This window comes from Brachionichthys hirsutus, chromosome 2 (assembly GCF_040956055.1).
Source record: "Brachionichthys hirsutus isolate HB-005 chromosome 2, CSIRO-AGI_Bhir_v1, whole genome shotgun sequence".
NCBI classification, from domain to species: domain Eukaryota; kingdom Metazoa; phylum Chordata; class Actinopteri; order Lophiiformes; family Brachionichthyidae; genus Brachionichthys; species Brachionichthys hirsutus.
In genome coordinates, this window is record NC_090898.1 from 5,194,711 (window position 1) to 5,218,182 (window position 23,472).

The following is a 23,472-nucleotide window of genomic DNA, read 5'->3' on the forward strand; positions in this document are numbered from 1 at the left end:
CAGTTCTTCTACTGCGCATGTCCGCGCTGGTTGTTGTCAGTGGTGGTTATGGAGATGGGCGGTACGAGATGCTAGCAACACTACTGTAATGTTCGTGGTAAGCTAGCTTTGAAATGTGTACGCGAAATAAATGCCTACTTATTCAAATATACACAACTGCACACCGTTTATTCTAATAAATGGCAGTTGTCTAGCTTCATGATAGATTGGAAGCGTTCAAAACGTCTTTAGAATACAGACAGCTAGACAACTAGCTATGCTGGTTGATAAAGCCATTAACGGCGATTCACGAAGAGCAAAAAACAAACAAATCCCTTGTTTCTATACTATTGTGCACTTTGAGATTTGCTTTCAAATGTAAAGTGCGTTTAAAATAAAATGTATTATTATGATGCTCTCCATAGACTTCAGGCATGTAACATGTTGCATAGGAATAAATAAATGCATAAATTAGTTACAACCATACTCAGAATCCTCACTACACTATGCTCTCTGCTTGTGGCATTTTCAAATATCAGAATTTAAATATCAGAATGTTCTTGTTTTTGTTTTGTCAGCGTCGATCAGAGGGATGCCCAGAAAGATAAGATTCACAGTCATCAACTGTTCAAGCCATGAGGAGAACTATAGTGCCAATGAGCTTATGGTCCATGCACCCACAGTCAATGGGTGGAGATCCAGCAGGTACATTAACACAGCATTTTACTGTCAGACGTATCACTTCAATTCCTAGCTCTCTCTCTCTCTCTCTGATGCTAATTAAGAATATATTTATTAGATGGAATGTTAGAGTACAAGTACAGTCAAACAATAGTATTTATTACAGTACAAGTACAGTGAAACACCCTGTCTAAGAGGAGCATTTCAAAAAAGCCCTTGCGGTCTTGTTTCCGTTGAAAGTCCTTCGTACATCATTCAGCGACATGTAACAATAAAAATAAAATCAAAATAAACTACTCAATTGATGCAAAATAACAATAAATAAAAAAGACACATAATATGTACAACGTAGGTGGAGAAAAAAGGGGGGGATTGATCCGGAGAGAGTCGTGATGACTATCTCTGTTTCTGGCCTCCTGAAAGGTGATTTTTCAGGGCTGTTTTGAAGCAGGCCATCGAGCTCTCGCTCTCTCTCTCTCTCTCGCTCTATATATATATATATATATACACACTCTCATGCACATATCACTCCAGGGACCTTGCAAAAGAATGTGTAAGTCTCAAGAGTGAAAAGGATGCTTACCTTAACAAAAGTCAACTTTGTGTGAATACATTTCTTTCCTGCAGGTTCTGTGCATACCCACAGCACATTACTCTCCAGCTGGTAGAGAGAAGTAGGGTGATGAAGCTACAGCTGCTGGCACACCAGTACCTGATACCAAGCAAGGTGGAGTTCCATATCGGAGATACCTTTCATGAAAGCAGCCCGTCGGCGTTCCCTGGGCACTTTCACCGACTTGGGTAAGACTGCAGGCTCAGCGAGGTTCATTTTGCACCATTTTGTATAGTTTGCGTATGCACTAAAGCAAATACTGGTTTGTGTTGTTCAAGTCGAAGTATTGTACAATTCTGTCTGCTGGCTTTTTGGGGCAAAGATTCCTGCAGACACATGGTGACGATGAGCTGCTGACACTGCGCTTCGTTCCATTGATTAATTAATCTAATTGCTCATACAAAGAACACACATTTAGAAAATCACTGCATTCAGCATATTGTCTGCAAAATATAATATATTTTATATAGCTATCAGATACAGTAGTGGATTCTGACATAGGTTCTGGCCCGAAGTCTCAGGATTTCTGGGAACAAAGTGTCATGGAATAAATAATACATGTATTATAGCATAACAGAAATGTGTTTGCCATCACCCTTTCCCAGGCGATTGGTTCACAACTTGAATTGGTCCTAATATGCTAAGCTATGCAATGCTACTAAAAAATGTAGTATGAATTGAAAAGCAACACTGTACTCTTGCCATAGATACGTGCCTTTGTGGGACAATAAGAAGACTGGGTTCAAAGCTCGGGAGCTGAAGTCCATCAATGTGGATGCTATTGGAACTTACCTGAAAATCACCTTCTACAGTAACCATGTTAACCAGTACAATCATCACAATCAGGTACTCTGTTAGATGGTAGAGATGCACCAACAACAGTATTTGTCTGTCTTGAACTCGTACACAGTTACACAAATAACTCAAATTAAACGTAAATAATTTTGAGGCTTTCGACCCCTTGAATAAATTCTGCACAATTATTTACTTAAATGATGAGGGTGCTGAAACTTATATGTTTTCTACTGACAAGAAATCCAAGAAAAAAAGCCATGATGTGACATTTGTTTATGTTCATGGTTTAAGTTTCTAAATCCACTGACAAAACAATTACAGTGGGGTAAATAACCTAAAACGGCCACTTTTAATTAATTTTAAAACGGAATAATTGTGGTATTTGTGAAGGTCCTTTTTCAGCAGGAGATTAATAAGAATCTGTTTCGTAAAACATTATTTATAAACAACAAAACGGTGACTGTAGCATACGCTACAGCTACAGCATGCTTACTTGTGATAGCAAACGGGAACATGTCACAGAATGGAACTCATTGATCTGATATTAATACTTTGGATATTCATGAGACTTTATTGTACAGTGGAAAAAGTTAATTCTGACTATATTTTTAATGAATCTCCAAATCCACAATTGATGAAACTTTTTTTGCTTTTCAATCATTGTTTTTTTTTTTTTTTTGATAATTTTGCCTTTAATGGATCGGCTAGCTGAAGATAAGTGACTTGAAACAGGATAGCGTGGGCGGGTAGGTGTTCAACCTCTGTACATGGGTCTGTGTTCCTCGACTCAACGTTTGATTTAAAAGAAAAGTTGTTGCGACAACATGGTGTTATGAGACATTTCAACTTCTGCTTACACTTTCAGGTTGCTGTGGTTGCCATTAACGTTCTGGGGGATTCTTTGGATGGCAGCGCTTTAGACACGGTCGTAAGTGAGAGCTTTCCTCCATCCATCAACCATTACTGAACTTGCATCTGCGCAGCAGTAGGGGCTGCTGTTGTGCTGGGATTTTAGTGACACGTTCCGTTATCAGTAGTTCCGCGTTCATCCTGTGACATCCACATGCTATATTATTTTGAGGTCTCGATTTGTTCAACAGGTCACAGATTTTCTTACATGTTTTTCAGAATTACACACCTGCTAACATTGACCTACTTGTGCATAAAATGCAAATCCTGTGCACTTGCTCTGACAGTATGCTGAAAATCTTAAAATCCGTATATTATCCATGAATATGGATGATAATTACACAGGAATGATTTGTTATATTGTACAGCTATAATACATAATGCTGTTAAAAATACAGTAAAAGCGCTTCTTCACACATTTACCTGAATGGAGGCCATGTGTATATGTTTCAGGAATGTAGTGATACACAAAGGGAGGGCAGTATGTAATCACACAGAAGGCCTTTAGTTAGCCAGTGTAATCAGATAGTCCTGTAGACAGACAGATCATGGAGGAGAGAGAGAGAGAGAGCACCTTAAAATGCACACAGAGAGACATGGAAAGACGCGTCACACACTCATAGATTCCAGTGAACAGGCTGTGTATTGTTGCTCCACTAATCCCAAGTGAGCACCTCCACCACTGCGAAGCTCTTGCCTCGAGGGTAGACAGATCTTGTTCTCTGATGCCTGGTCTATAAGTGGAAGCCGTCTTTGTCCTGTAGAGGGAGATCATGGTATGGATACATGGTGGAAAGCTGATTTAAATATGCGCTACCTTTAAGTGCTGCATCATCCAAACTCGGGAGAAACATGGACCATCTCCCTTCTCTTGAGGGATAGCCTGTGCTACAGATATTCATTCATTCATTCATTCATTCATTCATTCATTTTCCACCGCTTTTTCTGCTTTTGCACCTGCAAAGCGGAAAAAGTTGCTGGAGCCAGTTTCGGTTTACATTTTTCTCTACACGTTTTGAGATTTTTTTTACGTTTTTGCTTTGACTCCATTGCAATAGAGGTGAATGGAGTTTTGTTTACCATGGCCACAACACTGAATAATGTAGCAGTGAATTATAAATAAAAAGATTTGGTTTTTCTGTCGTCACAATGAAACTGCCTTCATTGCCTCATTAGTCATTCTATAAATTTGGTCAATACATTTTGCCGTTCTCTGCTTACTCATGACCACTTCTTAAATAACGCTGTTAAGGTTCAGGTTATCAATTTAGCTAGCAGAAATTTCGATTTATCATTGTCGGACACCCACGGGTGATTAGATTAGATTCCACTTGCCTCTAAGGCTGTGGCTTATATCTCAGGAACAGACACCTTGGAAACAAAACTATCCATATTTCTAACTACAACTAGGATTACGGTTGTTATTTTTAATCTGGCTGCACCGATCCCATAAGGCATTTTAGAACCATTGTTCATGGGCCCAAGGCACAAGGCACAGTGAATTAGAGTCCTTATATCGTGTTAAATTGACCCTGTTGATTAATGATTGGGTTGGTGTTTGACAGGGAGCGTACTTTTGCTACCACCATATAATATTAAAGAAGTTTTTTGATGACATCATCCTGGCTGATTGTCACATTTGGAAATGGCATATTAAAACCAATAGGATGAGAAAACGAGTAAAGCAAGCCTTGTGTAACATCTGTTTCCCCCCAGCCAAGCGGAGAGCAGCTGATCGAACAATACCTCAACGGTACCCAGCTGGAAGCTGCCTTGGACACGACCTTCATGGGGTGAGGCCAGGCCATTGAACCCTGGTTTCTTTGTCTTGTGACAATAACTGTTCAACAAGGCCATTTAGTCTGGAAGCAAACCAATAAGGCATTCAAGTTCACTAGCATGTGAAGACGATGCAGGTGGCGGACCATCCAAAGAGGAAAACACATTTTGAAACACTTTTTTTTCGCCTTCTTTTTTCATATGTCAACCCCCAAGGGTCGTTCCACCTCAAGGTCTCTGTCATAGAGGGGGGGGGGGGGGGTGGACAGTATTTCTTCCCTTTGATCAGGAATTACACAATATAGAGCACTTTTAACTAGTGATGTTACATATTTTGCAGTGGCATTATCTCAAATGAATTTCAAAAACTGCATGTGGGTCTGTCAACATGTTGAACTAGCTCACGCCTGACAGAGCAGTTTTCTTCTGTGTGATGAAATGTTTCAGTGCTTCAAATGTTGTTTTCGTGTCATGCTTTGCACCCAGTAAATGCGAGTCCATCTCACCTTTGGATGACCTGGCCTTTGACATGTACCAGGATCCTGAAGTTGCCCATATCATCCATCTGCTTGACCAAAGAAAGCAAGATATGGTACGGCAGGAGCAGTATGGGCACGCCAAGAACATGAAGCAGGCCATCGCAGATCTGCAAAAGGTAGTGAAGTGTTGTTAGGCAAAGTGGAACCCTAGAGCACCACAAACATTGAACTCACATGGTCCAGCAGTCTATGCTACAAATACCAGGATGTATAAAGCACATTTCACAAAAAGTGTGTGGGGGGGGGGGGGGATACATTTACTGAAGTAATGTACTAGCGCACAGTTTTTACATTCTTTCTACTCCAAAGTATCGGAATGGGAAATATTTTGAATTTCTGTGCCGCATTTTATTTATTTTATTTGGGTAGATTGAGTTTTTAACATTTGTTTAGATAAATAGGTTTTCTTGCTACAAAATATGTAACATTTATATTACCTTCTCCTGTCCAAACGAAAATACTTCCTACAGACAATAATAATACGCAATGAGGATCGACCGTACATTGTGCATTTAATTGGTCATACTTGCATACGTAAAGAATGTAAATAGATAACGCTAGCGTTTATGGAAGTGTTGTAACAGAAAGGCGTTGCTACTATTACTGGAGGGAACGTTCTGGGAAAGTCCGCTCACTGAAGCTCTGTTTTCTCTATTTGCTTTAGACACATCTTTGCTCTGTAAACAATGACCACATTTCTCCCCAGTTTCACTGCTCCAGCCTCATACTTTCAAATGACCTACTACTTAGAATACACAGTATAGTATATATGTCATACATAGGCTAGTATCTGTTGGTTAATTGGTTAATATCCTGCATGAAGGCAGCAATGAACTCACATTTATGTGGATTATTTACATAGTTTGATTGCAAGAAGTCGTGCAGATCAGCAAGTTGGATGTACATAGTAAGTTACAATTATAAAAGCAGCAACCAATGTGTGACAGTGAAAAAATACTGTCATTCACACACTGCTGCTAAAAACGTGATCATTTATTTGGTGATTGTTCGCTGTCAAGAATTTTGTTTTTTTCTATTTGCGCTTCTGCAGTGTAATTTCACCGCTGTTTGTAACAGTAGTGGTTAAACATTGTTCAGATTCCTGTTACAGAACTCCTTTGTATACTGCGTTACCATGGCAACCATGAATTCTTCATAGGCGGTGGCACAACAGCTGTGCCGATCACCCTCCTGTAGTGTCTGTCCCACACCCAGCCGCGAACCTTTCTGCAGCCAGATGACACACATAGATAATAGAATCTTGTTGGCGTGGCATCTTAGCATCACAGACACGGTTTGTTGCCAAGGGTTAGTCGTGCTGAAAATCCTTTGTCATTGAGATGTCAGGATGTCCGAGCGTGGTTTCTGTTGTTAAGTTACATGTTAAAACACCAGACAGAAGCTGAGTTTTGGCCTTTGGTGCATTTATACCTGCTTGGTGTTTTGCTGAGGGGCAAAAAAGCAAGATGCTAACGGCCCTAAATAAAGGATAAAAAAAAACGAATAGAAGATAATAAAGGATCTTAAATCTTTACGTGTGTGCGTGAGTCTTAGTTTGAGCCAAAGAGAGTTTTTGAAGCCAATGCTTCTATGCTTGGCACCAAGTTTTTATTTATTTTAATGGAATTTACTTGTAAATAAATAAATAAACACTTTGGAAGATGTGGTGAGATTCCCAGCTTGTAACACAAATGGTACATCTTCTGTCATGTGGCACCAGGGATTTATTATTTTTGACTGGCATTAGGAGTCGTGTATAATCAAAGTAAATCGCCTAAAACAGCTCCACTTATGTTCACAGGATATTTCTTGTTAGTTTTGACCTGCATTTATTTAACTAACAAGCAAAAATACTACACGTTCAGTAGTATTCAATGAATCTGTGATATGACCAGGTCGAATACGATATGAATACAGCTTCAATCCAAACATGCAGCGTTAGTCTGACTGTCACTGCAGGTCTGTCTCCTCTTTATCCATGAATCCTTTAGGTAGGAGAGCGTTTAGCTCGATATGATATGGAGAAGAAATGTGCCATCGAAAAGGAAGACTATAACCTTGCCATGGAGAAGAAGACGCTGATGGAGGAGTATAGGAGGAGCGTCTACCAGCAGCTGAAGGTCCACAACCTGCTGGACGTTACAATGGTCAGTCATCAAATACTGAGGCTGATTTTTCACCTGTTTTGTGTTTAACGAGACATAAATATCAATAATTCAAAGTTAACTTCATTTGTGAATTGAATCGTGTGATTCCACCATGTCACCAGATCACAGAAGCAGCAGACCCCCCCCCAGCCCAGGTTCCCTCCTCCCTGCAGCTCTCAGGTCACCTTTCAGTCCCCACCAGGCATCTTATGTCCACAGACACACTCAAGAATGAGAAAAAAACAGATACTCGACAGAGCCCACGGTCAGACAGAGGAATTCTTGCCCCCAAATTAAACGGCCACCCAGCGTGCACCCCGGCAGGCCCCCAGATGGATGTAAGTGGGTTTATGTCAAAAGTGTCAAATCATGATAACATCTTTTCACGGTATTAAGCATGCCCAACACCTAATGGCACACAAAGAGTAATAGCTTTCTCAGCCCTCATTTATTGATCCCAATGGATGGTCAACAATGACAAACCCTGTGCTTTGATCCAGAGGCCGATAACTTAGCCTGAAGCTCGTTCAGTATAGCATCCTATGGCTCCAGCCTCTGTCATGTTGGAACACGGAGCACATTGAGAGATTGTGACCCGGGTAATGACTCAACAAATACAGAGATCAGCCCGACTGCAGGTTTGGGTTTCACTATTTAATTAAAAGCATGCAACAGTTGACTGACTCCTTTAGCTGCCAACCTGGCCTTGAGGCAGAGCGTCGAGCCTTGTAAAGGCAGCGCGTTGGCTTTTTGGGTCATGTAGACAGTGCTGGCTGGATGTAATTTGGGGTTTTAATTGAGGAGGATTCAGTAGTGTTGTGTGTAAACACAGCAGAGTAGTGTGTGATGCATTTTTCAAGTTTGAAAGTGTATTGTTTTCTTTGTGCATTCGAATCAAGCACAATATCAAAGAAGAATATTACTTTGTGTGCTGATATTGTCTTGTTCTGATAGGTTACCAGTGCGTCTTACAATGAGACGCTGCTGCCTGTCCTTCAGAGGACGAACAGGCCTTTTGAGACTCTCCACAGCCCTGCAGAACAACACGTCCCCCAACATGAGGCCCAAAGGACTTCAGACAGCCCTGAAGTGAATGAAGAGCCTCTGACAGAGAGCGTCAAAAGAGAGGCTGGTCTTGCAATAGATGTCTATGGAGAAAGCCTGGTAAAAATGGAACAGCATGGCTAGCTCAGACAGTGATGGGCTTTTCTTTCTTTACGGTTTATATTTCTGCATATGTACGTACTCCCAAAACAAAGCATGTCGACATCTCTTAAGGGTATACTGTGTTTTGAGACAGTACTGTATTTGTGTGTACTGTACTGTGTATTTACCAGCAGATAACCCCATGTGGTGCGACAAAACATATGAATGAATCCTTCAATGGGATGTATCATTGATTTCTGGGTTACTTGTACAAGTTTGTTTTAAGAGTGACTTGTGTTATTGCCAAATATTTGACATATGTTATTTGGTACATTGATGATATAAGAATTATTGATTAGAACAACTTAAAGGGCTGCTTTCCAAAATATTGTAACTTTTTAAGTATTGTCAGATATGTGGCTTTTGTAACATAGAATATGAACCATTTACTTTTCAGCGCATCCACGAAAATCGATATCCACATCTACTGTAATACCCCCTCGACAGTAACTGATATTTGTGTTATTTGTATTTGTATCATTCCCACCTTTTGGCCTGTCTTTTGTGCTCTTCTTTTCCAGATATCTGATTTGTATTCAAAAACCTGGTCAAACAGAGAAGGTGCCCTCCTGGCTCTACACAAGAAGCTTTTGGAGGTATCACCTACCACCCCCAAGGAGGAGCTGAGAAACATGATAAGAGCTGCGGTCTTCCTGGTTAAGAAGACTCTCCTGGAGAAAGTGTCATCTGTGAGTCATTTCCTTCTAAAGAAACACTTTTGGGTATAGATGATGTTAATGCCCAAGTTCACTGAGCAGGAACTGCTGCCGGCAAAGCTGCCATTTCATGGTGCCATGAATGGGTCAACTAGGTAACAGTCAAAGTCTTCTGACATGCTCTGTAACCAGAGCTGGTTCCCTAGCTACAAGGATTGTAGTGTCCCATTAAGATGTTTAATGGTTAATTTACTGAGCTGCAAATATGCTTTGTTTTCGTACTTGTTAAATACTGGGGAATCAGCGGGCTATGCTGCTTAACATTACTTCATTAGGTTTTTATGTGTTTCCAGTCGCACGTAAATAATCTGTGCAAAACTCCAGGAACACTGGTGATGCACTGGTAATGGTTTCCCAATTTCTTTTTAAACACATTTTTAATATCCTTACTTTCCATGACCTGGTAAATATTTCTGATTTTAAGCAGAATAAAATTAAAATAACATTTACAGCTACTGGTTGCTAATCTCTCATGCTAGATGTTCTTGTACATCTTTACAAATTTGGAGTTTAATATCCACTCACTTTATCCAAGGTTTTCCACTCCTCCTTGAAACTGCTTCATTTTCTGCTGAGCCAACTGATCCCTGGTCAAGCGATGGGCCGGACTGAGATGACCCACTGCTTGGAGCAGACCTGGCCCAACCTGCTGGCCAGGACCGGAGAGACAACAACCCATCTCCGGACCTTGGCCACTAACTTCATACTGGTATTCTAACACACTTGAATGATGTGCTTATCTGGCACCAGTAGCACTAGTTGGTTTTCATCTATCCTGTACATCTTGTCAGGTAACACTGAGTGAAACGATAAGGAGCCTGGAGTTCATAATCCTCATCGCTCCTCATAAAACTGAGGTTCGAAATTGAGCAGGAATACAGACATTCTCTTTACAGCTTGTTCACTCCCTTTTATTGACTTCATTTCTGCTTGAAACCATTTACAACGGAGGCCTAAATGAAGGGGTGAGAAATAGGCAGAGGTAGTTTATTTCACCTACTCCTACTTTATTTTGGTTCAGTTTGTGAAAATGCAGTAACAACTACATATGAGGGAAATCAAAACTTCATTTTTTCTTAAAAGATGGACAACTTTTCCCACAAACAGCTTGCATTCTGCTAATGACTGGTTGCCACTCCACACTCGTCATTGAGGTTTCCCACAGCCTGGGGACCAGGCTGTGGTATATGTTTAGATCTGTATGTGTTAATCTTGTTCATGTAAGAGCAGAGATACTCAACAGAATGCTAATCACAGGTCTCCTAGTCCTATTAACTCATTGAGCGCCAGTTATTTTCAGCTCAGCTATATGCAGAGTGCCCCGGTTTTTGCTCATTTTCCCAGATTTTCCAAGCCCCACATAATTTTCTTTACTATGACTGTGCAAACACTGCGTATATTTGCACTGCCCAGTGCAAATTCCCCACCTGTTTTTATTTATTTTTTTCCTGCAAGTTTACTTTTTGCCACAATTAAGATGCTGAACCTGTTTCAGCGCCAAGTATCATCTTAGGCTGTAGGTTTTGTTGATTGTTTTGTTTAGTTTGATTTTCTTCATGACCACCACTACTATACAATACTTTTTTTTAAAGAACAGTTATATGAAAATAGAAAAAAAAAACTTGTTCCACGTTTGCATATGCGTGCAGTCTATTTTTAACATAGAGTGCACAGATCCTATTGTGTAGATGTTATTTTATAGATTTCAAAAAATAACTCAAACTGTCTTGAGTTAGTTTTCCTTACATGAGCTTGATTTCATGGGCCTCGCTTCCTGCCTGCTACAGGGCTTGACATGCAAGGTTGTAAACTAGGAGGCGTCTGAGCTGTTGTCATGCTTTGCTCCAGCCTTCCTAAAAGCCCCAGCTTGTGTTTCTACCAAAAAAAGATTGATTTTTTTCTTCTCACTGTGCTGGAGGATGGCCACGGACTGTAGTGTGAGTGACCTTACTCGATGACTGAGTGATGACATGCAGCATGTAAGAGAAGGATATGTTTGTGTGGGGATATGCATAATGTGCATTAAGTGGAAACTGTGCTCATGCATGGGTGTGGGTGTTGAGTATGAAAGGGAGGATACCCCTGATATCATCACCCATCAGAACTCTGTAAGACCAGTGGCTGAATGCCTCTTTGTGTGAGTGTGTGTGTGTGTGAGTGTGTGTGTGTGTGTGTGTGTGTGTGTGTGTGTGCGTGTGCGCCCTGTTTTTCCGTCATACATTCCACTCACCTGATGAGGCTGAAATGGCAAACATCTGAGAGATGTTTTTCCAGGAGCCGTCTTCTGTTTTACCTTTCGTTGCACACTTCTATTCTCTGTCACGACTTGTCTCTCATAGAGGCAAATCAGAGTGAGTAGAATTACACAGATATGTTTTATTAATAGCCCACAGCATTACTTATTTTGATGGTGGAATTGTTAAATGCAACAATGGCATCGCTTTTGCATTTTACAATTTCAAATTTTGATCCTTGTCTCATTCTCATGTGTCCTTGTTAGGAAATTGCTGTTTTGAAGGACGTGCGGTCCCTGCAGATCATCCCTGGTGATCTTGTGAAACCCTTCACATCCAACTTCCCCAGTCGTTTGGCTCAGAGTCGGGTTGAGATGCTCAAGAAGCTACTTGCTGAACTGGGTACAGAGAACTGTGGTTTCACCCTGGAGAATGTCATTATGGTAAAGGACTTAAAATAAACATACATCCATACTTTATTTTGGGAGTCAGACCTCAACATCTTCCAATTCCTTTCTTGATTAAAAACAAAAACAAATGCTGGACGCTCAGCTAATTCTATAAACTTGGAGTCCATTCTGTTGTTATTCTGATTCTGGTTCTGCATATCGTCCAGCTGCTGACCAAGTTTGACAGGACAAGAAACAATCCCATCCTCCCCGCTCTAGTTTATTGACAAACCCCCTCCACCCATCCCCCACCACTTATCCCTTTTGCTAACTGTACACAGCTTTTATCAGTGAGAGCAAATTGTTAGGTTCTCAGTTGCTCCACCCCCTGCAGGAGAAGCCCCACAGGTAGGCCTGCGTTCGCGTGTTAGTGCACGCTTGCTCAGCGACTGTCCCTTTGTACTGGCTGCCTCCCATGTTTGCCTGGGAAACTTCCGATGTCTTGATTGAGATGTGACGGGGGGCCCAAGCTCTCTCTTTGGATGACCTTTTCTCCTGGATGTCACATCAAACAGTTGGATGTGAAAAACACACAATAGTTTGAAACAGAGCGTCGGTTCCATTGAGGAAGGGTTTGCAAAAATAATGTGGTTCATATAATCCATGTGAAATAAGAAGGTGTTAATCAGCTCGAGATCCGTTTAAATACAATCCTGCAGCAGATACAAATTCGTGTTACCTTTTGGCACTGTAATCTTTTATCAGCCACTAGAGCATTAGGGGTGTAATAGCTGAGGCATTTAGCGACTGTTGACAAAGGTTCCCATGGTTTTAAAAGTAATATGGGTCTGTGGGAATTAGCAGCGAGCAGCAGCTCATTTCGTTGATAATACAGAAAGTTCAGTGTCAATTCTTGAGAGGACATTTTAGGCACTATATAGGCAATAATTAAGGATCAGCATTTAATATTGGACATGGTGATTTTTGGGAAGCTTATAATGATACCCTCCATTTTACAGGGGCAAAATGTTTGTATAATGATTCAACCTCGTGTATGTATTTATGTATGCGTAAACCTACATATATCATCTCAGTCCTTTGTTTGGCGCTTGTTACTAAATTCAAGAAATGACAGTATCTCAAGCTTCCCGTGTTGCACCTGAAGCAGGTTAAATACACATTTAACAACATTAACATTTGTTAGAAACTATACAGTCACTTTTTTGAAAGAAGACAGTTTTTTCCCAAAGTCATTGTTTATGCAAGTCCATGTTTGAGTCTCTTGCAAAACTAAACCTAAAAGTAGAGCAATTGAAAAGCGCAAACACAATTGTGATTTTGGGGTTTTTTTGTGTGTGGGGGGGTTAAAGTAGAGGATTGCCCCCTGTACATGAATAACACACTGCATGTATCTGGTGACATTTCTTGTCTTTTTGTCCTATTACAAGACATATCAAAGGGAGAAGATATTATAATATGATTTTCCCGCGGTATCTTGCACCTGAGGTTGAAATAGGTTTCATGCTAATGACAAAAAGCGGCTTTGTTTTTTAATCATTTAGTTGGTCAGTATAAATGAAACTGTATACAGTAATAATGTATATTTTGACGGTCAGTCACAAGTCTTGTTTACTGTTCACGTGTTTTCCTTCATCAGTTTTGTACAGCGGCTTTCAAGCACAGTTGCCCAGTGGTTCGGGAGGAGGCAGTCCACATCATGCTCTCCTTGTACCAGCAACACGGAGCTGCTGTTCTCAGCCACCTTCCGCCCGAAGATACCGCCACAAGAAAAAACTTCCTCTACAAAACCCTGTTTGATGGCTTTGCCAAGAGTGATGGAAAACTGGTGGATACGCAAGTAAGACTTTTTTTATTTTTGTCTTGTTGCTACTCATCGTCTTCACCTTAAGGTAAATTATTAGAAATAATGGAAATCACTTCTTTGTAAACATAATATATAATATATAACATAACACACACACACATGTTGGTGAGTAATGTTCAGCTGCCGAAATGTTTGATCATGTGAGTACCGTAGTTGTCAAAACAACGCTGCCGCATGAATTCACTGCAGCTCCATTCAGTTTAAAGCCGTACAATTTTAATAACTAGAAATCACTCAGAAACTTGAATTGAGGCAACGGAGGTTACCTATTAAGTCACTGCACCTAAAAGCAATAGTCCCATTAAAATCTGCCCACAATTTGAAATTGCGTTGATATCATTGGTTCTTTGATAGTTAATTATTCTAGTTTCTTTATTTCCTTTCACGTGTGGAGTTTTATTCTCATACACGACGGACAATTTGGAGTAATCAATGCACCTAAATTGCATGCTTTTGCATAGATAGTTCCACCACTGTTCTGTATCTGCCTTCGTGTTCCGTCTAAAATCACTTCCTTTTTTGTAATAATAACTGTTTTTGGATGGCTTTGTGATTTCTATTAATCTACTCCTCTTTGTCTCTGTCTGAAGGAGAAAACGAATGGAGGCCTCAAACAACAAATTCCCAAGAAAAAAGCTCCAAAAGTTGAAAGAGTGTCCCAAAAATCTGGCAAAGGTACACATGCTTTAATAGAAGGATGCATAATATAGCGCCTTAGATCACCAAAGATATTCTACAGCAGCAGGTCTGACTTTGCTTTTTCATTATGGTACAAAACCAACAATGTGCCATTTATCATGTCTTTGGGGGGGAAATGAGCACAACCATTGAAGCCTTCAAATGTGGCATGTTCATGTTTGAATGGAAAAGCTGAATTCACCGTCAATTTGAAATGTTGATATTAAGTTTTAAAGCATTTTATTTATTTACCTAACTGCAAACAGCAGCAAAATCTGAGCGTGTCGCCGCTTAAAATGTGAATATGACTTCATCTAATTGAAATGCATCGTTTTTTAATAGTTTAGCGTCAAATCTGATGTCAATTTACTCAGACTTTACACCACGTTTAAGAACAGGAAGGTCTTTACAGATTTTATCTGTGGAGTTCTGGATCTTTTGAGTCGATGCTCAGAAAGGTGGCTTCACTCATGAGAAGCAACAAGCTAGCTGCCTTTCTCTTTTCCAGCTGTCACAAAACAGCCCCGGGAGAAGTTAACAACCAACATCGACGTCCAACAATCTCTCAACTATCTGGACAAGTAAGTGACATTTAACCCTTGTGTTACCCTTCAACAGTTTTTGTCCATTTCAGAAATTCAAAACTCCCTCAAAGGCAATAACCTTTTTTGGCGAGTCATGTGGCAATGTGAATTTGTACTTCTTATGGCTGAAACCGGGACCAGGGTCCGATTTCATACTATTGCATGTGCAAATGTGTAAGAATATGACAAATTAAGATCCTTCGAACCTTTGCAAAGACCAATGCCTTTAAACAATCTGGTCTGATGTGCTGCCTCGCCTGCTCTTTCAGCTTGTGTATATTCTGCGGTAAAAAGGACGAGTCATTCACTGAGGATGGATTGGACCTTCACTACTGGAAACACTGTCCTATGCTGAAACGCTGCGATGAATGCAGACAGGTTGACAACTATTACATTTTCAATTGTGTTGGTATATTTTTGATTCTCCTGCAAGATGGACAGGTCTAGTTGTTGTTGTTTTTGCCGTCTCCATGTTTTTTCCCACAGGTAGTCGAGATAGAAAGCCTCACGGAGCATCTGCTGGAAGAATGCGAAAGCAGATCCAAGTTCAGCCAATGCCTGTGCTGTTCAGAGGCTGTAGCCTCCGAAGACTTGAGTCAGCATAGTCAGGGTTCAGCCTGCAACCGTGAGTCAGTCCCTCTCTTTCATGCATTGGATAATCTTTGAAAATAATGTGTGTTTAAAACCTTGCTCTTTCTGGTTTTGTTTGAATTACTTTATTTGAATTCCCAATATAGTATTAATGCGGTGAAATTAGAACTGAGATCAGGTGATTGGCTTGAGCATTTAGGAAGATTCCACTAAAACCTGTGTGTTGGTTTGTTTGTATGAAAGACCTTTAAGAGAGAAGGTCCTGGTTCTACTGTATTTTCCAAACATTTGGTGATTGGGTAAAGCCATGGAGCCTACCTTATAGTGAGATACTTCTAGCTGGTTCTTGCCTTGGTTCAGCAGCCGAGTTGTCCGTCTCTTTTTATGGACTACCTAAGCACCATGCTAATCGAACCTCCGTGGCCACGATGACAGCTTTTGTTGAACAGTAAACACCAGCGCTTCAAATAAGAAAATCACGAGTCATTCGTTTTTCATTAGTTCTGCGAGCAAACCCCGTTAACAGTATTTACCGTCTCAAAGCTAATCTGTCGCAAGCCATACGTCTCCGTACAGAATTGATACCTATTGTGTTCCTGGAAAATTCTGTCTTATCTTACCTCTGTTTCTTTCTTTTTTTAATAACTTGAATTATACCAGGTATTGTTTACACAAATGTTTCCATACACCTCCAAGCTGAATTCTATCAAAGCATTTTCAGGGAACTTTTCTCTGGAATTGTTCAACAACTAAATAAAGGTGTTGTGTTTCCTTTTCAGCCCCTGCCTCGGGTAAAGTTTCCAACCACTGCCCTTTGTGTCACAACAATTTTGTTCCTGGAGACGGGGTGAGATTCTGTGCCGCGCCACTCCCATCCCTGTAGCACTGATTTATTGTAAATCAATGGCTAGTTTAAAGAAGAGAATTGCACATATGACATAACAAACAAAAAGGGTTAGGACCTGGAGTAAGTGTATTATGTGTGAGGATAGAAACATGACTTTTATAGTTGAACAGTCACGCCTATTGTTTTTTTGTTTTCCTGCTAAAGGGAGCATGTAGGGTTACTCGTGTGTGTCGATCAATGCATCTGTGTGCGACCGTAAACTCCTCAGAAACTGTTGGGTGAAATTAACATTTGTCTATGTGTGGCCCTGCGATGAGCTGGCGACTCATCCGCAGTGTACCCCGCCTCTCGCTCAATCTCAGCTGGGATGGGCTCCAGTATAACCCACAAGCCGTTTTTTGGATAAACGATTGAAGACAAGAAGCATGAATGAATGAAAAAAGGCTGGACTCTAGGTTCTGGTATGGTTTTCTTTAATGAACTCAGTTACGGTGCCTTTATTTTTTCCAAGATTTATATGAACACAGAAACTCGAACACACCTAAAATCAGGCTTGAGAAGAAAGCAGGCGTTGAGCTAAAACACTGTTATTGTTGGCCTTTAAGACTTCGATGGTGGGGAAGCCTTTTTCCCAATAGTTTCATTTTTTTTAGATTAAGGAAATCACATATCCCATTATAAGTAATCGGAAAATCCAGATTTTTTTTTTTGTACCTTGGCAGGTATCTGGATCACTCTCAAAATTTGAAGGGATGTAAATTAACCCTAACCCTAACCCAAGACCCATCTTCAGATTTTTTTTCCATCAAGATCCATCCAGACTTGGAATATTTGTTGAGAGAGAAAAATTACAAGATTATACTGATTGTATCTGAACAACTTAGCAGGGATTTCCCAGCAGAGTCGGGTTGCCGTCTAATGAAAAACATCGATACTGCGATATACCCAAATATAAAATGATACAAATTTACAAAATTCTTAAAAATCGTATTGCCAACATGCAGCTTTCCATGGCATGAATGAATGAAAAATGAATGAAGAGAATGACTCTCACGAGTCACACTCACTGCTAGCGCTCTGAGCACTGACCTGATGAAAGGCCGCTGTGTTTGTGAGAGGGAGGATCGACGTTTGGGGCCTTCACTGGGCCTACAGTCACCCCATGGTTGTCCTGATGGAGAAAGTACCTGGGAAGAGGAATGGACTCACTGAGCTACTTTGTCCCCATTGCAGGCCTGGAAGGCTCACCTCATGGGCGGGGAGGGCTGTAAACAAAACTCACGCTGGACTGTGGCGTCCCAGAGAACTCGGCCAGTACAAGGTAAAGCATTCATACACCCCCTGCTTCCACCTAGCGCTATACAAGGTGCCCATGCTTGTTGGTGAAATTCCTTGTTGCACGTTTTTCCACTATTAGTTCCTGCCTGAGAACACAGAAATATACTGGCACATAAAAATAGTGACAGATTAAGATTTCAGTTTTGAATATTCATTTTGTTGATATTGGTTGCCTCAAACGTTAGTCGCATCATATCTCAAGAGTCCTAATGGGGGTGGGGGGGTTCTCAGTTTACATTTTTACAAGGATTTTTATGCATGTATGTATGTATGTATGTGTGTGTGTCTCCAGGCAGGGCTGTTGACGGAGCCGAGCTGAAGGAGGCTTGGTCAGTCGGGGCAAGAGCCAGGCCCAGGGGCAGACGCAGTCGGATCCCAGCACTGGTACCCATGGCTAAAGGTCACACACCAGGGAAGCCCTGAACCTGGTTCTTAATGACCATTGGTCCCAGAAACAAAAGCAATGCAACCCTGTAGTAGCTAAAAACATGCCCATATTTCTTGTTCTCGTGTTGCTGCATATCAGCACTTTTAGAAATATGATAGACATTTAGGAGACTCATTACATAATACTGCACCCAGCAAGAGAGTTAAGAGATAGCTGTTATTTTCTGAAAGATACCTCTATTTGGTCCCTCTGTGGTGGGGAGCTGTACAAAGATTAATGGCGGTAATAATCGAGGGAAGGGGGGGTCAGTATGTCAAAAATGTAGACGAAGAAGTTCCCCGTAAAACTCAGGATTTAAATGAAGCTAAAAGGAGTGACTGCCTGTTTAGAATGTACGTCTGCACAGAATGAATCTGTTTCATAAATGTCCCTTGGACAACTGCACCATTCAAATATCTGGTAGCTCAGTATTCTTTAAGAGGATGACGACAATGACCGATGACTCCTGCTACATTTACATAACTAAAATAAATGACAAAGAAAAAATGGAGGTGAATGTATTGTGTGCAGTATAAGTTATGTGGTACCTGCACAAATATGCCCGATGCTGACTCCCCCCCCCCCCCCCCCAGCTAGTTGTATTGCATCATAACAGTATCGTAGATAATATATCTGCACCATTCAAGGCAGAAAGGACATTCTTGAAACAGATTTAATATATTCTTTTAAAAACTAAGAAATTCTATGTCTGTTTGACAGACATAGCGGTCAGACTGATAAACATAGCAATTCTGTAGGTGATATTACATTTTAATCACACAGAATTTAATATGCTACTGTATTGAGGACCGTTATAACGGTGGCTATTTAATTTATGAGTAGCAATCAGTGTTTTCTGTTTAGCGATTTTTCTGGCATTAGATCGCTATTTGTTGAAATAAAGCTACATTTTTTGTCTTGTTCCAAATCGAGTGCTTTTCTCCAAGTGTTTACACATCTTATAGGAGTCAGATGTCCCGGCATTTAGCATTTACAGAGGTGACAGTGAACTCCAGGTTTATTTACACCATCATACACAAATCTACAGATCAATCATTACAGCCCTTTGGTTTTGTTTTGCTTCCGCTTCATGCAGGAATGGACACTTCAATAGGACAACAGGCAAATCAAAACAAACTCGAATCATTTTTTGCTGTCGGTGCCTTAGAAAATAATCAGTCAACATTAAATGCAGCTATTTATTATACACTTGTGGGTGGCAAGTCCACAGTCTCGTCTTCAAACAAAATGTTGATTAACGCAGCGACCTTGATTAAACTCTTAAAATATGAAATGGCACAAAAGGTAAACTCTGTAAATCAATGCCTGAAAAACACGTCGTGGCTCCACTGAGTAAAAACCAGATTGGGACTCGGTCAGGACACGAGAGGTTTGTGATGAACAAAAAATAATCCATTATTCAAAGTCAGTTTTGAGATTTACACTGACTGAATGAAAACGCTGTTAAGGACATTTCTGTCTGTTTTTTTGGGGGGGGGGGGGCTGCCCCCCCTCCAGCACACAACTCAGTAGATTCAATAAAGATCAAGTAGAATAAACAACAACAAAAAAGTTGGCTTGTATTCCAAACATTTCACCTTCAGGGAATTTATTTGTGACGTTCACATGGGGGTCCTTCTGGCACAGATCAGGTCCTGCTTGTGCGCCACGCTCCACATCCGGAGCAGCTCTTGCGCGCCGAGTTTGTGCACCACGATGAGGCTCTTAAAAAAGCACGGCTCGCTGTTCATGGGGCTCACCTTGCGCTTGGTGATCCCGAACGTCTTAAAGCCCGGGTGAGACTCTGGGGCCATGCGAAGCTTCTGAAGGCACATCCCCAGAAAAACGTCATCGATCGGGTACAACTCCAAGTCTTCAGAGACCACGAAGAGCCTCCTGGCCAGCTGGGAGGACATCAGGAAGCCCCCGCCGCCGACGTAAGGCGGGTATGGCTTGTCGTAGAGCTCCTTGGGGATGTAGTACTTGCTCTGCCGGTTCCGGATGGGGATCGCCTTGGAAATGGTGTCCCCGATGAACAGACTGGCGCCTTTGCGCTGCTCCTCCTTGAACGCAATGAGCTCCAGCAGGTTGCGCGTGTTCACGAACACGTCGTCGTCGCCCTTGAAGATGAAGCGCACGCCGGGGCAGTAGAGGTCAAACCACTTGAGGAAGTTGACCTCCTTCAGCGTCAGGTTGAAGAAGGTGTCCATGAAGTCCCACTGGAGGATGTCCCCGTAGAGCCGGTCCTCGTACTCGAGCAGTTTCTGCAGGTTCTTGGCGTCTTTGCCAGTCGCCGGGATTCCCAGCAGGAATAGAGTCTTGATCTTCTTCCCATCCAGCTGGAGCTCCTTGCCCCAGGTTTTACGCACGGCCTCACGCCGGTCGTGCTCCTCGATGACGGACTTGACCACCATGAGGAGGTGGACTTCCCCGTCCGCGCACTTCTCCGGGTGGTTTATAAGTATGGGGAAGTACCTGCAGTGTCTGTGCAGCACGAACTGGTGGAACCTCTGGTCCAAACGCCGGAACCACTCCTGCGTCCTCACCGACGCGTCCTCGCTGCAGTTGATGCTCTGCGCGTCCCAGGCGAGCGGCGTCGCGTTGGGCGTCCGCTGCGCCTCGGCCACGGAGTCTGTCCTCCCAGCGCTGCTTTTCGCGAGTCCCCTTTTGAATGAAAAGCAGCCGAACTCGCACCAGTCGCTGCGTTTCACGCCGCCCGCGCTCTTCTGCGTCAGCTTCAGCTTGTGGATCATGAGAAAAGAGGCGAAGACCAGAGACAAACTCAGCAAAGGTTTCAGCAGCCCGACCCGCTTCCTGCGGGAAAAGCGCTCCATTGTCCGTCACTGCGGCGCCCAGAGACCCTCAGACGGTGCGCCCTGGTGCGCCACCATAACTTGTTCACAGTTGTGCGTCAGAGTTGAGTCCACCTCCACCGGTGTTTTGTTGTCCACCGTTAAGACGTCCCAAGCCGTGTCCTCGTCTGCGTGAGAACGGTGATACTGATGCGCCCGCAGTACTTCTTTTGGCCCATAACGGTGCGCAGTGGCGTCACGCGTCGCCCACAGATGCGGGGAAGCTCCTTTCTTCCTCTTCCCTGCGCGCTCTGCTTCTAAACGAAATGGAAACCGAATGAAAGCGTGCCCCCTCCCCTCCCCAATGGCCCCCACTGATCTGAGAGCAGCGCTCACTTCTCACATGCGCCAGGTGTCTCTCTCCCCCCCGTGACAGAATCCCTCATCAAGATCAAATTTGATGCAGGTGTGTCGCCGCTGGAAGCCCGCGGCTCCAAACCCGTCTGTTTCAATCGGTCCATTATCACCATTTGGCTTTTTGGATTGAAGGTGAGAACAATCTCTCCCCCCCCCCCCAAAAAAAAAAACACAATTAGGTATTAGTTAGATTAAATACTAAACGTTCAAATGTAACACCTATTATATGGCTGTATATTAACCAACAGAACTAAAGCATAAGTCTATAAAGTAAAAGTCTTTATCAACCCTCATGTACAGAACATGTAAACAAGACACTGTTTTCTTTGGGGGGGGGGGGGGGGGCGTTTATTAACCTATAAAATATTTGCTTTCATTGTACTAATAATATACCTTTGTACATTTATTTGAAGAAAAATATCCTATTTGAAGGACAGGACAAAAACAAATGGATTGCTGTTTCAGATATTGAGTCACACAAACATCTGTCCTATTTTGACTCCAAAAATAAACTATTTAGCTTTTTTAATTTTATTGCTAAATACGGCATCTCTAACCTAACCTTTTATAAATATTTTGATGTAAACATTTCCCTTATTTATATGTTCTATTCCAGATCAGTACCAGAATAAAGTATGTGACCTTGTCAACAAAGGAATATGGTATTCTTGTAGTATGTGGATCATAAGTATACAAAAGGAATGTAATCAAACCGGGTCATCTGTCAGTTCCATCAACACGGTATCTATGTTTTACTGCAACACTTCAGTGATTTCTGTGCATATTCAAGCCTCTGAAAAATAGAATGGGTGCACGTGTGAGTGTGCTCAATATGCGAATTCAATTTTGCATCATCTACTTTTGCATTATTCAAAGCAGGGCCCAACACATGCCATGCTGATGTTATTATAATACCACTTTACTCTGATCTGCCTCATGTCAAACTGTCAAATTACAAAGATACCACCTAATCATTGTCCCTAGGAACCTTTTCCTAGCATTTGTAATCATGTTATTGTCTGTAGTTTATGAATATCAACGAGTACACAATTTTGAATAATGGTGGATGCAGAGCTTTATTCTTCTAGATATAATCTTTGACATTTCACAGATACATGAAATCCATTTGAATGACTGTGAGCAGCATTATCTCAGTGCCATGTCTCTAGCCCTCTCTGCTACCATACAATTTCATCTCTGATATCAATCTTGCATGATTAGATTATATTAGATTAGATGCAACTTTATTGTCATTACATGTAGTACAGTTACTAAGGCAACGAAATTCAGTTTTATGTCTAACCAGAAGTCCAGATGCAAATATACATATGTGTGGAATAACTCTACTGTGATTGTGCTATGGATATGTACAGTATAAGAGTAGAATTGTAGTGTGGGTTTATGTACAGTAGGCATTACAATTATTATAACAATGATAATTTTGCAATGAATTGGATATGATAGTGAGATATATTGACTAGATCTGGATCAAAAAACTGAAAACAGTAAAAAAAAAAAACAACAACAAAAAAAATGAAACCCAGGCTCTATTTTCCCATTTTTTAATGTAATAATAATAAATAAATAGAAAGAGCATCTACCAAGCTCCACCTCAAAAGGTTCACCACCAGCATCCTCTTGTGGACATGTTTTATACTTTTATTTTTGTCCTGGAACGCTTCACACGACCTAGTTAAAGCAAATAAATCCCTTTATAAATCGAAATAATTAAAAAATAAAAATTATTCTCAAAGCAAGCACGGATTGGCGTGGACGGACGTGTAACGTAGACAAAGTCCATGAGGTGAGCTAACTGCATGAAGCAGTGACGTTCGGAGTCAGACGTCCAAGTATAACAAATGAGAGGTTTTCCTCGTGATAGGATCACGGGACTCCACGGATGAATACCGCAGTGCGTAGTATTCC

The 23,472-nt window shown here is 41.5% G+C and overlaps 2 protein-coding genes across 2 annotated transcripts; one reads left to right on the plus strand and one right to left on the minus strand.

Moving 5' to 3' along the window:
• The first annotated feature begins 571 nt into the window (after nt 1–571).
• cep104 (centrosomal protein 104) lies at nt 572–18,333 on the plus strand. Its single transcript, XM_068751265.1, has 20 exons — nt 572–684; nt 1,288–1,461; nt 1,981–2,119; nt 2,934–2,996; nt 4,694–4,770; nt 5,243–5,411; nt 7,287–7,442; nt 7,565–7,780; nt 8,397–8,606; nt 9,170–9,337; nt 9,900–10,073; nt 11,865–12,041; nt 13,645–13,845; nt 14,463–14,547; nt 15,059–15,131; nt 15,404–15,512; nt 15,621–15,759; nt 16,505–16,572; nt 17,806–17,893; nt 18,203–18,333. Exons 1-20 carry the CDS (start codon nt 572–574, stop codon nt 18,331–18,333), a joined length of 2,730 nt encoding a protein of 909 aa, XP_068607366.1.
• A 1,626-nt stretch (nt 18,334–19,959) lies between these two features.
• b3gnt7l (UDP-GlcNAc:betaGal beta-1,3-N-acetylglucosaminyltransferase 7, like) lies at nt 19,960–21,171 on the minus strand. The gene has a single exon (XM_068751739.1). The coding sequence runs from the start codon at nt 21,169–21,171 to the stop codon at nt 19,960–19,962; it is 1,212 nt and encodes a 403-aa protein (XP_068607840.1).
• Between the last annotated feature and the right edge of the window lie 2,301 nt (nt 21,172–23,472).

Bases quoted from the DNA above. Each gene is read 5' to 3' on its own strand.
- cep104 (XM_068751265.1), top strand. From the start codon at position 572: ATGCCCAGAAAGATAAGATTCACAGTCATCAACTGTTCAAGCCATGAG. The intron at 1,462-1,980 runs GTAAGACTGCAG...CTCTTGCCATAG, and splicing joins GGGCACTTTCACCGACTTGG to ATACGTGCCTTTGTGGGACA. The intron at 17,894-18,202 runs GTAAAGCATTCA...GTGTGTCTCCAG, and splicing joins GAGAACTCGGCCAGTACAAG to GCAGGGCTGTTGACGGAGCC.
- b3gnt7l (XM_068751739.1), bottom strand. From the start codon at position 21,171: ATGGAGCGCTTTTCCCGCAGGAAGCGGGTCGGGCTGCTGAAACCTTTG.